Genomic DNA, 18,388 nt, shown 5'->3' on the forward strand with positions numbered 1-18,388 from the left:
ACTTATTTTGACATAATGAAACAATCTTCATTGCCCATAATCTAGTCCTTCATGATAGGACAAAATATATTGAAGTTGATCGACATTTCATAAAAGAGAAGATTGATGCTGGAGTTATCTGCATTCCCTATCTTCACACAATAGAACAAATTGTTGATGTATTAATTAAAGGTCTCTCCAAGTGGCAATTCAACAATTTAGTTGACAAGTGGGCAATGAATGATATCTTCACCAACTTGAGGGAGTGTCAATTATTTTCATTTAATCAAATATATTCTTTGTATTTATTTTAATTATCTTTTTTCTCATTTTGTATATTTTTTTTCCCTTATTTGTATTGAGGGTTTCTTTTATTTAAGAAATCTCTTTCTCCTCAAAGAATATGAAAAAATAAGAGTAATATTTAAATAATAAAATATAGTATAATAACTCCCAATTAAGAAGTATTCTACGTATGTTGGAGGGAAGTTATAACTTCCCCTCCCTCCACCCATCTCTCAGTGAACATAAAATAGAGGAAGTTTGCAGAGGAGTAAATCAGTATGTTAATGATAAAAAAGAATCTCTACAAAATTTCTCTTAAAACTCTCTCACAAGTTCACTTCCCCTTCCAAATTAAGGAGCTTACACATCCTTAATTCATTATTCGGAGAATAGCAAGGAAACCAAGTGGTAGTGTCCAGAGGAGTGTTCTGTTCGTGATCTTCTTGTATGTTAAGTTCGAGGGAGAATTTCGCATAGAGAAGTTCGAGACTGTTCGTGATTTGCAAAGAAGAACTAATTGAAGACAGTCTTCAAGGGTTAGTTTTTCTCATCCCTATTTCTTCTTAAAAGGCATGTTGTATAATTAAATTGTTTATCCTATTTCCATTGGTTTTTCTCTATTTTTGAGTTTTCAAAATTGATTGATACACTACGTTCACATGTTTCTGCTAAGGAATTTAATTCCTTCAATATATAAATAATCGAAAAAACACAAAGTAAAGAAATATACCTGAATCTTTCAATAAATTTAAAGACAAAAGTGAAAATAAGTGCACAAGGTTATTTAGGTGAACTTCTATAACTAGGTAGATCTCTAACGATATCATATAATATAAGTGTAAGTATATACCCTAACCTCTACTCTATGGTATGTTCTATACACATCTAATGTACATATAAGTATATAACCTAGTTAAGCCCCCACCCCCGTGGAATGTTAGACATTTAGCATTGAGGAAAAAATGTAGGAATTGAAATCCTAAATTTCAAAATAATTAGAACCAACAATTGTTAAGTATATCGATTAAAAAATAGCACATCAATAGAAATAATTATATGTAACTATTAAATGAAGATTTTTTAAATCTTCCATAGTCTAAGACTTATACACTGAAAAAAGCATTGTGTGTCTTCATGTTCTTCATCTTCGTACACCTATGTCTCCCTCGACTTTTTCCTTTGATGATCTTTGTCTACCTCTCATTCTTGCTCTACATCCTACCTAACAGGGTTGTTCAAATTACCCAACAACCCGGACTACCCAATCCAACTTGGGTTAAACCTTTTCTATTTTTGTTGGGTTGATCAAGTTATATATATCAACTTATTATTTATTATTATTATTTTTTTTTTTTTTTGTCATAAAATAAGTTTGATTCGGGTCGCGGGTTAGATTTGGGACACGTCAACTTACATCTTCTGAAAAATAAGTTGGATGGTTACCTTATTGAAAAGGGGGCAAATTTAGAAACATGAACAAATCATTTTTTTGAGTCGCTGAAGTTCAAGTCCCGGCGTGCATTTGATTCATCCTATGCAGGTTGAGAAGGAGATATCTGTTTATTTCTTCAGAGATTCAATTCGCGACCGTTCAGCAGGTAAGTTATCACGAAAAATTTACATGAATTGACCACATTTCAATCAATTGCATTGCCAATTGTTCTCTCACTCTTTCATTGTCTTAGATGCCATAGCAAATTAGATGTTGTTGTTGCAAATTTGAAATTGATCCTTTTGAGCATATCTCTGTTTACCATCAAAGCCGAAATTGATATCTTTTATTTTTCTTCCTTTAGGGTTTACTAAAAGTTCTAATCAGCATGACTTCATGAATGTTAAGTAAGGGTAGAGATTGAAATCATTTTAGAAAATTTTAAATAGAACAAATCTCCAAGCATTAAGAAAAGCTGATGCCCATTTTCCTCCGTCTAGGGGGTGGAGAAGAAAAAAGGTAAGATGAACCAACCAAAACAAAAAGGTGGGGGGAGGGGGGTCCTCCACAATAGACAATGAGCATAGGTAAAATAGTGTGTCAGTCTCTTCCTTTCCCATCAAACTTTGAATGATTAAACACTATCTCCATTTTATGAACTTATATTATTGTCACTTGATATTTCAAATTTCTGACCTTTTAGTCGAAGATGCTATGCTTTAATTAGTAGAAGTCTACTCAAGTTGGCGGTGTAGGTTGTTTATTATATTTCTTGTAAAAAGGAAATGGAACATGTAACAAAACATAGTATGTGTTGCATATTTTGATTTGTGATCATTGCCCTTAGTTAATTTTGATGGATGTTTCTTCATCCTAATTCGCAGGTGTTCATGGATGCATATAGTTTAAAACACTACAATTATTTCAATTAACTTCTTTCTTTTACTGATTTATATCGTATGTATTGATGGATGTTAAGGTTAGTTTCTTTCCTTAGATGACTGATCATATACAGTTGGTTAGCTTCTTTTCACATCATTTTCGAGCTGGTGTCTTCTGTTTGATGAGTTTGGCCACATTATTTATGTGATTCATCAGTTACCCCATCCCTTGGTTCTTATAAAATCAGTGATCAATGTTAAACATTTTTCTGTAGCATGAGTTTTCTATTGAAATTATGTAGGTGACGTGTTAAATTATTGGAGATATAATGGCAAGAACATAAGATGAAGCAAAAGGGGAAGTAGATGAGATAAGTAGTTAAGCTGGAAGTAATTTTATCAATGTAATTGATTCATTAGAAATTATTCCAGTCATGTTGACAGAGTTACTAGTTTTTAATCCCTGAACACATCTGTAAACTGCAAATTGTTTTCTATTAGAATCGAGTACCCAAGAATGTCATTTTATATTATTGGAATGTCTTAAATCTGATATATGGTACTTCAAATGACTAAAGCCCCATTTGGTAACTATTTAGTTTTTTTTGTTTTTGTTTTTGAAAACTAAGCATATTTCATCTATATTTCTTATCATGATTTGCATCTTTCTTAAGTACAATGGTTGAATTCTTAGTCAAATTCCAAAAACTAAAACAACTTTTTGAAATGTACTTTTTTTAGTTCTCAAAATTTAGTTTGGTTTTTTAAATCATTGGTGAAAAGTAGATTACAAAGGAAGAAATTTGGAGGTAGAAATAATGTCCATAGGCTTAATTTTCAAAAACTAAAACTAAAAACAAAATGGTTATCAAACGGGGTCTAAGTTATTTACGTATTTGTCATCATTACATTATTTAAGTTTATGACCCTAAAGTTTAGAGAAGTGTACTATATATAATTCTACCCTAGAGGTGCCTTAATTCTGTAGTCAATATTATTCTCTCTAATAAAAATGTTCTCACCCTGTCCCATGGATGTTGCTAACACGGTGTTAGTGAATCACATTTTTTATTTATCTTTGATTGTCGATTCTTCACGTATATGAACTTTTAGCACTGGTTTGTAGTAACTTTTGACAGCAAGTTCGAAGATGGTGTGATGGCAGAAATCAAGTTTTTTCCCTCTATTTGAAGGCAATGATGAGAAGCTACTTGATGCCAGGATAGACAATAAGTTGTCTCATTCCATCATCTTCTTGTTTTATAGATGTTTGGCAGTTGAAATCATATATTAAATGAAAGCTCGTCATTGTTTACATCCTCCCTTTCTGCTCCATCTTTTCTCTTCCCACTCTTCAACAGAGTAGATGAAGACTGAAGTGTTTGTTCAAATTAAGGGAGTCAAAAGAAAGTCAAGCTCAATCTGTCATTTTCATCTAGTTATGGTGGTCAAGCCCATGTGAGCCATGATTTCAAAAGGTACAAAAGTTTTTTTTTTTTCCCTTTTTTTTTTTTCTTTGGATGACAACTATAGTCCATCAATGGCTATCCATCCAACAAGAAATGTGGAAAATGAAACACAATTGCCATTTTTAACTCAAAAGCATGGTGGTTGAAGTAATTTTGAAAGCTTTGCACCTCATTTTGTCAAGGTTTTGATTATGCTAAAGAGTAGGGCTTTTGCATTTGTTCAAAAAGGAAATCTCTTGTATATAATTGTGAGAAAACTTGGGATAAGAACAATGAGATTACAAACAGAACAATATAACAGGGTTGTTAAATTACTTTTTTGTCCAAATTTAAAGTTGTGATACTCATGAATGTAGAATTGAACCATACTAGTCTATTATTATGTACATTGTATGAAGAATTGCCAAAGTGTTCTTAATAGCATCCTCCTCTCTATTGTGGATCTCACTAGTCATTAGTGGGTGTGTTTTCAGGAAAAAATAACAATTCAAATTCTTATTGTAGACATCTTATTCATGAAAATAAAGCATGAAAAACAAGTTTTGAAAAATACTTTTTTTTTTTTATTGCATTAATGATGAGGGTTTGAACCTAATAACAATAAGAAAATGAATAGATGTCTTCATTGAGACGTAATGCTTATATTGGCTAAAAAGACTGACTACTTAATTTATATTATCACAAGGGGAATAAATATATCATTTTAAATAATAAAAAGGGGATTTTCAAAAATAGAAAAATAAGGAAAATTACTTACACAAGGTAGCAAAATTTTAATTTTCTTTGATAGAGGATGACTGAGACGGATAGAAGTCTATGAAACATCAATGATAGAACTGATGGAAGTTTATCACTTATCACTTTTTTTTGTTATTTTTGTAAATAATTTGACATTTTTTCTATCCGTGAAAATTTTCTTAATGAAAAAAGAGTTTTAATCTAATGTTCTATATAAATAAATAAAATAATATAATATGATGTTGTTTGAACTACAGCTATCTTTTTGTAATCGTTTTCAATAAAAATGTGTCAGGTAATATGACAAATATTTCTTTTTTTTTTTAAGAAAATTATTTCTTAGGTGTAACAAGAGAGGGATTAAATGCACTTAATAATCAATTTGATTCTTATTAATTTTAAAGAAAATCGCTTGAAACAATTTATCTAAGTCTTTTTCTTTTCTTTTCTTTTCTTTTTTCTAAGCCAAAATAAGTGAGACTAAAAAGACAACAGTCACATATGTAGCGGAACATAAGTCCACTTAGTATTGTTGTTATTATTATTAACAGAAAGCTTGTAAAAAAAATACAAAGCTTAATATGTCATATCAGTATTTTGTTGAGATAATTAGATAAAAGTATAATATAATGTTTAATATTCAAAACATTCGAGTACAACTACTAAATTTTAAATTCACTTCATGACAAATATCACAATTAAATCCAAAAAAGAAAAGGAGAAAAAAGGGTAAAGTTTCTATTGCATCTTGTTCGCTAATTAAAAGAAATAAAGTAAAAAAAGGGGTTGGGGGGAAAAGATCCAAAAGGGAAAAATGAAATATTTTTACAAAAATATATATGGGTAAGGTAATATACAACCAAACCATTTGAATTTCCCCTTAATAGTTAAGAAGTGTTTGGGGCAATGAATTAGTTATTTTATTATAGTCTTAGATTATTATAGTTGGGTTATGATAGTTTATATTTGGGGGCGTAGATTATTTTAGTTTGAGTTATAATAGTATGTGTTTAAGGTGTAAACTATTTTAATTTGAGAAGAAAATAGTAAACACCGTAGAAAATAATAAAAAAATTATAAATGTTAAATAGTAAAATCTGTAGCAAATGATAGTTTTGAAATAGTGTTGACGGTAGCTAATTGGAAGTTTTGAAATAGTTTTTAATTATTATATTTTGATGATAACTCTTGTCCCAAACGTTTGTTGGTTATTATAATCTTAGATTATTATAATTGGGTTATAATAGTTTGGGTTTACTTTAGGTATAGATTATTTTAGTTTAGGTTATAATAATATGAGTTTGAGTTGTAAACTATTTTAGTTTTGAGATGGAAATAATAAAAATTGTAGCAAAGGATATAAATGTAAAATAATAAAAAAAAAACTGTAGCAAATAATAAATACACTATAGCTAATTGGGGAATATAAAAAAATAGTTATTGTAGCAAGAGGTGATTATTATAGTATTAGGATAATCCTTATCCCAAACGCACCCTAACTTTTTATTCTAAATACTTTCTTTTGTAGATAACACGTAATTCAACTTTCAATTTTGTGAATATATTTTCACATTTTAAATTGAAAAAACTAATAGAAAAAGATTATAATTGCTTTTGTATAAGTCAGGACTAAGTATAGAATTTAAGATTTATTAAAAATACTTAAACTAAAAAATTGACCATTTAAAATTTAAAAAAAAAATAAATTAAATCGGTCTAAAGTACAAATGCCAATATAATATTTTAGCTTAATCTTTCTTTTTATTTTCTTAAAAGAGAAAAAGGGAAAGTATAAAACTTCAGCTATATATTTCTAGAGAGAGTAGAGAAAGTACAGTGTAAACTCAATCTCATCGTACTTTGCTAAGGGAACTTAATGATTATAACCTCATAAGTCATAATCCCTCTCAAACTATTTAATATTATATTCCTTTCATTTTATTGTATCTTCTAGGGTGAATTAGTTGAAATTACATGTATTGTACTTATTTCATCACGTTAAAAATGAAATGTAGATATATAAGTTGAAAAAACTATTCAATCTAAATCTCAATCCCACACAAACATTTTAAAAAAACACACAATTTATGTTAAATGATAAGAGAAAAAAAAAATAACATACCTAAATTTTTTTAAAAAAAAGTGATTTTTTTTATGTTTCCTTTATTTAAAATGAAATAGATATTAGTTAAAGATAAAATATGATTTTTGAAGGAAAAAACATTCCCTTAACCTGGAGTAGATATTAGTTAGAGATTAACTTCGACTTTTTTCTATTTTTATTTTGATGATTTGATCATCTTCTTAATTTCAAACTTTGATTTAAACTAATATATTTTTAAAATTTTTGTGATAATTATTTCTTATTCTATTAAAACTCTTTTTATTGCATGATTTGATTACTCTCAAACTTTAAAATTTAAAATCAAACCAAAATAACTGTTTTATTTTTTAAACAAATTCTTGATAATAATCTCTTAGTTAGTTTTTTTAAAAAAATTATTTTAATGATTTGATTATCTTGCTAATTTCAAACATTGATTTAAATCAAGATTAAAAGATGTCGTGATAATTTTTTTATTCTCTTAATTTTAAACTTTAATTTAAAACAAGGTATTATATTTTTTTTTTCGTTACGATCTTATCTATATTATATTTTTAATTGATTTGGAATGATTGTCCTTCTTATTTCAAACTAAATTTTGATTTCAACAAAAATATAATTTTTTTTCTAGGCAAACCGAAAACCTAAAAACTTAAACTCTTTTAATTTACAACGATTTTTTTATTTTAAACTTTATTTTAATTTTTTATAAATTGGTGTGTACTTACAATAAATTTTAAAAGAGAAAAAGAAAATAACAAAAACATGTAAAGTAAAAATTCTTATAAACCCATAAACTCATTGGTGTGCATTTGCAAAAATTAAAACATAGAAGAAAAACTACAAAAGCATTAAAACAATCACTCACTTCTCTATCACATTGTCGGCGACTAAATTGTTTGAACTTTGAGAAATTTTTTGAACCTCAAGAGCATTGTCTTTTCTCCATATGATGATCAACAAGTGAATCTGTTATTTGTATAAAAAAAAAAAAAAAACTTTTGAATCATATAAAAAAGTTATATTAAAGCACTCTATATGTTGTTACAAAATCCTAAATATCAACGAAGAAGAAAAACAAATAAAATGAAAAGATAAAAAATAAGAGATAAAAAAAAAAAAAAAAAAAAAACATTGGAAAAGATGTTATTAACGAAATAAAAAAAATACCTACGGCAAAATTTCTATAAAAAAGAAAACAAATGAGTTAGAGAGAGCTAGTTAGCAAGAAAAGAGAGAGAGAGAGAAGATACGAATGAAAAAAAGGAGATGTTGAAATTGTAAACCCCAAACTCTATTTTCCCTACTTAAGTATGTTGGTGTGTTAAGTAAGATTAAGCTTATGATAATATTATGTTTGTAGGGAAAGGCTTGAGAATGCTAAGAAAGAAAAGAAAAATGTTCTAAGTGTTGATTACCAAGGGTTCTCGAGTATAAGTGTAAGTGAGCTTGGTTAATGGAAGGAAATTTGGCTTAAGTGTGGAAGCCAAGATGTGTTGGCTAAGTAACATGTTGAGGTTAGAAGGACATGGACGCATGTGCGGCATGGGGCAAGGTTGCCTTAGGCGATGTGGCTGTGTGCATATGATGGCCAGGCGAAGTATGCAGGCAAGTAAGCCATGTGATGACCACTAGATCAGGCAATGGCGTAAGAGGTGCTGAGTCGTGCACTGGCTGAGTAGATGTATGTGCTGACTATGCCTTGTGATGATGAGAGTTTTGAAGGACCATGCATTGGTGATTAAAGGAAGTTCTTAGCTTAATCACCGGCTTAAATAGGCCAACTGTTGAGATTAGGGAAATTAAACCCACTTAGTGAGCGAGTTGACAGCCTAAGAATGAAGTAAGGCATGCAGTTCTTAGTATAAAAGGAAAGCTTTCTTTTCAGGCATTCAGTTTAACCATTCTACTCGTGCAAAAGAGGAGTTTCCAGAGCTTATTTAAAGGTTGGTGAGTGCTGTCAAGGCTCTTAAGCTGCCAGAAGAAAATTCATGAGGAATCAAGTTGATATTTAGAGATTTTCTCAAGAAGGTCAAGTTCTCGAGTGACTGAGAGCAAAGTGTGAAGATTGAAGTTTTCAGACAGACTAAGAGGAATTTGAAGCTCAAATTTTAAGCTAAGCAAGTTAAGTCATTTATAAACAAGTTTGTAGAATGAAAGTTTCCAAAATAAGGCATGGAAAAGAGTTATTCAAGCTTAAAGTTGAATCAGGAAATTTTGGTTGAATAAGCAGGTAGCTGCAATCATTGAACAAGCAGACAGCTCAACCGGGCAGGTTGCAGGCGTGCGCAAAGGCAAGGTGAGTGTAAGGTGTGTGCTAGGTTGCACGCAAGGGGCTATGCGAGCGTGCACGCGAGGTGTTGAGAGCAGGAGTGTTGGGTGTGCGTTGTAGTGCGCGACTGTGTTAAAGGAGTGTGCATCGATGCATAGGGTGGCTCGATGGCCACATAGCTTAACAACTTCATCTAAGAAATTTTCTATGTGTTGAATGAATGAAGGAGGTATGTGTTGAGATAGGATAGGATATGATATTTTAAGTTAAACGTGAAGTTTGTTTAAGTGACTTAGTCTCACAAGGGGACTAATAGCATTGACCGAACATTTTTGATCATTTTTGCAAGGTTAACGGCAAGAGGGAAGGCTTATCAATCTTAGAAAGAAATCCAAGGCTGTGAGTGACAAAATTAAGTATTTTATAAATACTTTAGTAGACGCATGTTTGCTTAAGGAACTAGTTTTCATACTTGCTTTTATTTCTAAGTATGAATGTGATAATTTCTAACCAAACTAGTTTTCCAAGAATTTCCTAAACGCATGCTTAGTTTAAAGTTCCATGAATGCATGAATTTAAGTATTTCTACACTTTATGTTATGAAGCATGTGTTAGTAGTTCATGTTATAAGGTAAAAGATGTTTAAGCAAATGATTTATGTTACTTATGCTTTCAAAGTATGTGTTATTCCAAAGCATGAGTTTTATGATTATTATAAACCTGATACTGAAGGACTTTTAGAAGGTATTTAAGAATGTTTTAATGATGAACTCGATACTGGAGGACATTGAGAAGGTATCCGGACTATAGTACCTAAGGTATGATAGTACTTAGTTATTACTACGCGCACGTAAGTAGAGATGGTGTTGAGATCACTCCACACCAACAAAGGTTTGACTTTGAGGACTTGAGTAAAAGGGTTCTCTCTCAACTAAGGAATATGTTATTTAATGTTTTCCAACAGTTTCACGAAGTTTTAAGTATGAGTTTGTTTGGTAGTTTACAGTATATATGTTTTATATGGTCATTCACTGAGATAGTAGCTCATTCTTTCAAATGTTTTCCTTTTCTTCAGGTAGTGATTATCTCCCCAGAGGTTAGCTACCCCATTGCTTTGCCACTCAAGGACTCAAGTTAAAACTCAAGACAGAAGTGAAGTTTAGGTGTTTATCTTAGATATGTCTTGCATATGTTATGTTCATGTTTTGGGACTTGTAAAAAGTTTGGGACCCACTAGGTTTTAGTATTTGTAATTAAGTTTATGTACAACGTGTATGCTGAACCTTGGGCATTCAAGTTATTTTACCAAGTTATAATCAGAGTTGTTTTGTGATGTTCTATTGTTTCAAGGTTGTTTAAGTAGATTAAGGAAGTCTAGATGGGTAGTAATTGCCATGAAAGGATTGATAATTACTGTCATCACATTCTTTTTGTGATTAAGAGGGTAATCTGGGAGGGATTGTGATAGAAATTATCTACTTATAAAGAAAATTTAGATCTTAAATCATAATTTGATTTGATTTTTTAAAAATTCCTTTATTTGACGTGAAATAGATACTATTAGTGATAAAATGTGTGTTTTTTTTTTTAAAAAAAATATGAATAAGAGATTAGATAATAAAATGTGATTTGTTTTATTATTATTATTTTTTTATCTTTATATAACTTTAGATATTAAAGAAAAATGTGATTTAAAAAAAATCGTGAATAAGAGATTAAAATATAAAATATGATTTAAATTTATTTATTTTTATTTAATGTACTGGAGATATTAATAATAAAATAAGATTTTTTTTAATCATTTAAATGTGAAATTACGAAAAATATCCTAATGACCATCCATTAAAAGGGGTAAAAGGGAAAATCAAATGTTTCTCTCGTAACACCTTTTAATAGTATAGATATCATAAATTACAAAGTTCAGCCATAGTCATTTTAAAAAAAAAATAAAAACATATTTGTATACTGTTTTTCTAAATAAATATATCATTCTAATTAAAGTTATAAATGATTATTTTACATGACCTAATTTAAGAGAGTAGAGTAATTAAATAAAATATTACATATAGTTAAAAAAAAAGCGACCAGACAAAGCAAACGAAATATATTTTAGGCTAAATCACAAGATAATTTTTGAATTTTGTCATTTGTTTCAATAATTAAGCTGAGACGACATCCGAGTGAGACAAATCTTGAGAATATGGTAGTATGATTAAAAAATGCTTAGAAAGATATGATAGTTATTGCTTATATCAACATGATGTACCTTTATACTTGTTGTTTTAACATACCGAAAAAGACTCATTTTAGTACATGAATGATATTGCAATTTCCAACTTTTGAAAAAATAAAGATATTTTTTTAATTGAACGAGAGAGTCGAGAATTTTTCTTTAACCTATATATCAAAATGATTTTAACATTAGATCACTTTTGTTTGATATACCCGACCCGTACTTTTGGACTTTTAATGTCACTATTTGTCTAATGAATATACTACATCAACTACATTGGTTACATTAATAATTGAAGGGCTGAAAAACCATTCCTAATTAAAGTGGAGAAATAAGAAGTATAATTAAAAATTAAAAAGGTTTTAGAAACAAAAGAGACATTTAAGTAATAAAATAGGGGGAAATGAACCTAAAAGAGAAGAACAAATGTATAAAATAGAGAGAGACAGCGCCCCTAAATTGTAAATCAGTGTTTGGTTTAACAACTTTTTTGGGTCAAAGTAAAGCATTGTCCTGTCTGCACCTTCCTTGTCCTTTTTGGTTTTTTCAATCACTGCCTGAGGGACCCCTTTCTTTTCAAATTTCATTTTTATTATTTTTTTAATTTCTTTTTTACCTTTATACCCCCTAATATATTGGGATTCTGTTTTCTTCTTTCATTTTTTAGGTTAAATTATCCAAAAATACTCGGTTAGTTTCAATTATACTCTTTTAACATTTGAAATTTGAATTTTTTTCCTTTCAAAACAATTTTGCAAGGGTTTTACTATTAAATTCATAGACTAAAGAGTTTGTGTATGTGTTGTTTAAATGAACAAATCTAAATACAGGAAAAGAAAGAGGAGATTTTATCGTTAAGGTACAACGAAAAAATCACAAACGAAAAATTGGTGGCATGAAGTTAAAGAAAGGAAAATGACAATATGTATAGTTAATATTGCATCACGTTTCTTTATTTTTATTCATGTACGTGTTTAGATGTGTTTCACATAAACAAATACAAATTTTCCTGTCATGAATTTAACAGAAAACAACCTACGAAAGTTGTTTTGAAACAAATTTCAAACTTAAGGGTTTAAATAGAAACGTTTAAAAGTTGGAGAGTATAGTTGAAACCAACTCATAGTTAAGGGTTTTTATAATTTAACATTTTTTTCTTTTTTAAACACAGCCTAAACCCATAAAAATAAAAGTTGAAAGAGCAATTTAGATATAATTATTAAAGTATCCCTACTAGTATTTTAAAAGACTTAAAAAGTAGGTTGTGTGTATTTTAGCTGATATTAACAATAGCTTATGGTTTTTTTAAAAATTTTATTTTTCAAACTTAATGGAAGACGACAGACTAACTTTACTGGTAAAAATTAGAGTGATTTATGATTAGTTTGGTAGAGAATTTGAAAACATAAATTTGAAAACAAGAAATTTAATAAAAATATAGTTGTATTTTCAATTTTTAAATATGTATTTGGTAATAGATATACAAATTGGTTTTTAATTTAAATAATTATTTAAAATATATTTAATACTATGAATTTTTAAATTATAAAACTAGTTGACGTTAGCCATTAATATTTGGTTGACAAGAAACTATTATTAATTTATTTATGAATATAATTTATGTTTAAGAAAATATATAATAATTAATTGTAATATTATATAATTTATAAAACATTACCATACATATTATATTTTTTAAAAAATGAATTGAGTTTATAACATGAAATATTGTATTTCAAATGTTTTTTTAAATCTTTATTTAATATAATTATGCATTTTAAAATTCTAAATTCAAAATCTGGATATAAGAAAAACATAAAAATATTGTTTTCAAAATTTGCATTGTTTGGATAATAGAATTCGAGAAACAATTTTTAGAAACAAAATTAGTGTGAAACATGAGTGTAATTGCAATGAAATTCAATTGACAAATCAATCATAATGGACCATAGTTGCAAACGTAATTGAATTGATTTTGATCACGTTTACTTAGAATAATGAATTTATTAGATTTACTGTTTAAGGTCAAACAGCAATAGTAACAAATATGACAGATTTCACGATTCTTATATTGTGACAGTAATAATAATAGTAACAGCAACGGTAATGATAACGATATCGGCTAGTGGATTCCATATAATTTTGAAACTCATTCCCCGCTTGGTTTGACGTGTGTGCCATTGGGTAAATACAACCTAAAACTTTAAAAATTTAAAACATAAAAATTAGATCAAAACTTGAGGACTGGGAATGCATTTTTATTTTTATTTTTTCCCTTAGGAGGGTTGAAATCTCAATTTTAGATTGCATATAGCATGCACCCCAGCCATAAGAAAAAGTTTGAAAAAGAAAAATGGAATGTTTTTTATAATAGAACCCAAATGAAGAAATCCATAAAGAAAAAGGGAAAAAGGAAAAAGTGGGATTTTATTTGAAAGTAAAACCCTAGAAAACCTACTGTGTCTCTCTCATAAACAAAGTATACAAATATACAATACAGAGTGAATAGTGAATAGTGAATAATGAATAGAGGAATGCATTGCCATTTATTTAGGTTTCTTATGAGGTTGCTTTCATGGGGTCCGGCTTGGTGTGTGTGCCGTTGCATTTCATTTCTGCCCGCCAACGGGACACACCGAAAGCACAAACATTTCCATTCCCCAATGCTCATATAAAAACATAAACCCACAATCTCTACAACAACTCATCGCTCTTCTCTCTCTCTCTTCCCCCTTTTCTCTCTAATCTTCTTCACTGTTTCCACTTCCGGCCGCCATGGACGGCCGTTTCAGCTGCTCCTGCTGCTTCCACTTTTGAGTCCCCTATTCGAAGCTTTTCATCGATGGCAATGCATCGGTATGAACAAGCTGATGATGAATCCCAAACCCATTTGTTTCCGCTCGATTCTTTGTTTTGTGAGGAGGAGAAATGGGAGGAGGAGGAAGATGAAGCTGACTTCGAACAAACCCATCACACCCATTTCTCTTCTTTGGGGTTTTTAGAGGAAGATCTCTCCGGGGAAGATGAACGGCTTCTCTCCATGTTGTCTAAGGAAACAGAGCAGCTGAAACAGAGCAATCTTGAGCTTAAAGCTTTGTTGATGGATCCTTCTGTTTCTGCTGCTCGTTCTTCAGCTGTGGAGTGGATGCTCAAAGTCCAATCCCATTATGGGTTTTCAACTCTCACTACGATTTTGGCTGTTGCTTATTTTGATAGATTCCTCTTGAGCTTCCATTTTAGGAGTGACAAGCCGTGGATGAACCAGCTTGTGGCTGTCACTTGCCTCTCTTTGGCGGCTAAAGTGGAGGAGATTCAAGTTCCTCTTCTCTTGGACCTTCAAGTATGTTTAGATTATGCAATACCATCATTTTGTCAATCGAGTTCTAATGTTATGGATGATTAAGATTTGTTCTTGCAGATAACGTGTTTGTTTTAATGTCTCAGGTAGAGGATGCTAAGTACGTATTTGAGGCTAAAACCATTCAGAGAATGGAGCTTCTAGTGCTCTCAACTCTTCAGTGGAGGATGCATTTAGTGACTCCATATTCTTTTCTTGATCACATTGTAAAGAGGCTTGGGTTAAAGAACAATCTTCACTTGGAGTTCTTCAGGCGTTCTGAGCATCTTCTCCTCTCTTTACTTTCAGGTTAGAACTTACAACCACCTAAAAGTAGATTAGACTTCGTGCATTACATGTACAAATGAAGTGGAAAATGATTAAATTTGGTATTTTTTCCCTTGAATTCTCATTTCATGACTTGGAACTTCTCTTGGATCTTGTTAGATTCAAGATTTGTGGGTTATCTTCCATCTGTCTTAGCAACTGCAACAATGATGGAAGTGATAGATCAGATTGAGCCCCATAAGACATTGGAGTACCAAGATAAGCTTTTGGGTGTCCTCAAAATGAGCAAGGTTTGTTGTGAAAGGAATCTCATTATAAGCTCATTGCCTGGTTTATGCAAATTAACCAATTATTTTTTATATTAACTTTTACACTGCATTTGAGCAGGAAAAAGTGCAATGCTGTTACAACCTTGTTGTGGAGCATTCAAAGGCCTATGATAATGGCTTTTATCATCCCATCAACTCCCACAAGCGCAAGCATGAACAGCAAGCTCCTGATAGCCCAAGTGGTGTGATTGATGCTGGTTTCAGTTCAGACAGCTCCAATGATTCTTGGGCATTTAGAGCAGCATCAGTTTGTTCATCACCTGAACCTTCTTTCAAGAAGATCAAATCTGAAGAGCCAAAGATGAAATTTCATTCTCTTAACAGGGCATTTCTGGACATTGTTGGCAGCCCTTCTTGATTCTCAATTTGCCCCCCTCTTTTCGCCTCCAACGTTCTAGGAAATGATTATTGTTTATAATGCTGCACGATTTCTCACTTTTGTTGCTGCAAGTTGAGGGAACTTTTCTTCCATTGTTATCCAATTGCCCACAATGCCCTTGGCATCAGGATGGGAAAAATGAAGAGAAGAGCACTGATGGGGATTTGATTTGATGGGAATTTTCACAAGAACAGAAGTGACCAGAGAAAATGGGCATTGGAGTAGACAAAACAAACAACAAAAGTATGCAGTCTGGCTTCTCTCTAAAACTGTATACATTTCTGCCATCCCCATCCTACTTGATTTCAAATCAGATGACTTTTCTTTTTGTTTTGAACAAAACTCATATATTATTATTAAATAAAAGCACAGCATTTCTTGTTCATCAGTGTTTTGACTTTTTTCTTTTTTGTTAATAATTTGAATGAGTAGCTGGCTTACTCTTTACATTTTGGTCATAAAATCCACCTTGAATGAAATGATATCTGATGGAAGCTTTGGTTATCTCAAAGCCAGTTTCAGTGATTATCATCGTTGATCTTGGATATTATCTTGTTCCATTACCAATTTAGCTTCAAGTAGTTGTTGAATTAATGTTAAACTTTACTCTGACTCACATGTGTTCCAGGCAAATGGGTAATAGCTTGAAACTGGCTGCGGAATGAGCCAAGGATGTTTTGTCTTTTGAAAAATGTTGTTTGTTTCAATGGATTGGACCTGTCTACAATCTCCTCCTCTGAAACAGTCTTATTAAAGTTGCATAAACTTTTCTTTTGGTTGTTTGTATTCTCTTTTTATAATGACAGTGATTTTGAACCAAATCTAAATGGAATTGGTTTTCTTTGTGGGGGGAAATTAATTTGAATCCAAATTTATTTTGTGGGAAATACTTTTTGACTAGAGAGAGAAATAGAGAATAAGCTGAGCCATAAATTCTCTGCTTTTTGGCTCCAACTGAAGAGGGGTGGGGTGTAATTATCCTATTTTTTAGAAAAATATATATGATTATGACTTTTTTAAAGAAAAAGATTGAAAATGAGATAATGAGTTCAAATCATGATTCCAAAATAGAGGAAAACTAATTGATGCGTTGAATTTTTTAAGGGAGTTTGGAATTCTTTCTCCTGAAAGTTCAATATAGTTTGGTTCAATGATTTTAGTCCCAATGGTGAATTTTTCACCAATAATGAGTGATTATGATTTAATAGTATGTTTGATGATTGCATTTAAATTTTAACCATAACAAGTGTTTTTTTCCCCTAAATCTATAGTGCTATCATGTGATTTAAATTATTTCCCTAAAGTTCATGTTTTCTTCTTCTTTTTTTTTTTTTTTTTATCATTCTAAGTTAAAGTTTTTACTATTCATCAATAAGGTAAAATGAGATTTCAGGCATTGTGATTGAAAATAATTGATTGCAGTAGATTCTTTACTTAGGACACTCTTCATCTTTTTTTTTCCTTCTCTCTTTTCCTTTTCTTATAACATCTTTTCAAAGGAGAAAAAATAGATATTTCGTCACTATCAATTAGCTTTAAAAATTGGAAGCACAACATCTATATCAACATATAATGAAGAGACACTCTTAAGCTAACAAAGACGATATCTATCCACGAAGTTTTAAACAAGAATTAATATTAAGTTCAACATCATAGAAGGGTTCAAAATCGATAATACACCAATAAGAATAAAGAAAATGTGCCATTTTTAAAAGGAATTTGAGCACAATCAATTCCACATTTGACCCTCTCTCTCTCTTTTAAATCTTCCCTCTTCACTCTTGTTGTTTTAAGGTTGGTAGAGTGGTGCATATGGAAGGTAGATGTGTGCTATAGTTATAATTATGCACTATATATATATATAGAGGGAAACAGCTTTGTTCCTTACAAAGCCAAGGACTAAAAGGTCAATGAATGTTTGTCCCCCACACTAATAATAATGCTACGTTTACAATGTATGTTATCTTATTCATTGAACTATGTTCGAACGAGAAAAAGAAATCACATTTTATTTTATTGTCTTTTTTAGTACAAAATTTAGAGTATAAAGATTTGAACTTACGATCTGAAAAAAGAATGCATATCAATTACCGTTAAGCTATGTTCATGGTTATCTCTTTAATCAAAATTGGGTTTGAAATTTAGACCAAAAAGAATTTGCTATATTAATAAATATATGTTTAGGGTTTCTTGGTAAACAGCTGTAAAGCTTGTATATGCATAACCAAAAAGAGAAGTATAGGAAAGTGTGATTTCCTCCCTCCCTCTTTCCCTTCTTATCTCTCTCTATCTCACTATAGTAATGAAGGAAGGAATGGGAGAATTTCAAACTTTTAAGATCAAATATTGTGGGCCCCTTTTTCTTTTTCTTTTTCTTTTTTTGAAAACAATTAAATTCTTTGCTTCAAACAATGGTGTTGGAAATTTGAATTTATGAATTATAATGGATGTACTAATGTTTTGTCCAATTCAACTATATTCAAATCAATATTAAATTCAACCCGAATAGTAAATCATCTATTTCTAAGTCTAACGTTAAATTCTACCTTATCCCTTTATCTAAATTCATCCAAAAAAAAAAAAAAAAAACTTAAATTCATCGAATGTCAACTTGTCACTTCTCTTTTTTGTGTATGTATGATACATCATTCTTTAACACCTT

The 18,388-nt window shown here is 30.3% G+C and overlaps 1 protein-coding gene and 1 long non-coding RNA gene across 2 annotated transcripts; both read left to right on the top strand.

Moving 5' to 3' along the window:
- Positions 1 to 828: 828 nt before the first annotated feature.
- On the top strand, positions 829 to 4,466 carry LOC120071494. The gene is made up of 2 exons (XR_005480282.1): positions 829 to 2,283; positions 3,704 to 4,466. It is a non-coding gene; the product is annotated as an uncharacterized LOC120071494 (long non-coding RNA).
- Positions 4,467 to 13,984: 9,518 nt separating this feature from the next.
- On the top strand, positions 13,985 to 16,114 carry LOC120071549 (cyclin-D3-1-like). Its single transcript, XM_039023883.1, has 4 exons — positions 13,985 to 14,733; positions 14,838 to 15,039; positions 15,178 to 15,308; positions 15,406 to 16,114. The coding sequence occupies exons 1-4, from the start codon at positions 14,236 to 14,238 to the stop codon at positions 15,703 to 15,705; spliced, it is 1,131 nt and encodes a 376-aa protein (XP_038879811.1). The 5' UTR covers positions 13,985 to 14,235; the 3' UTR covers positions 15,706 to 16,114.
- Positions 16,115 to 18,388: the final 2,274 nt, after the last annotated feature.

The sequence above is a fragment of the Benincasa hispida genome, chromosome 1 (genome assembly GCF_009727055.1).
Source record: "Benincasa hispida cultivar B227 chromosome 1, ASM972705v1, whole genome shotgun sequence".
Taxonomy (NCBI): domain Eukaryota; kingdom Viridiplantae; phylum Streptophyta; class Magnoliopsida; order Cucurbitales; family Cucurbitaceae; genus Benincasa; species Benincasa hispida.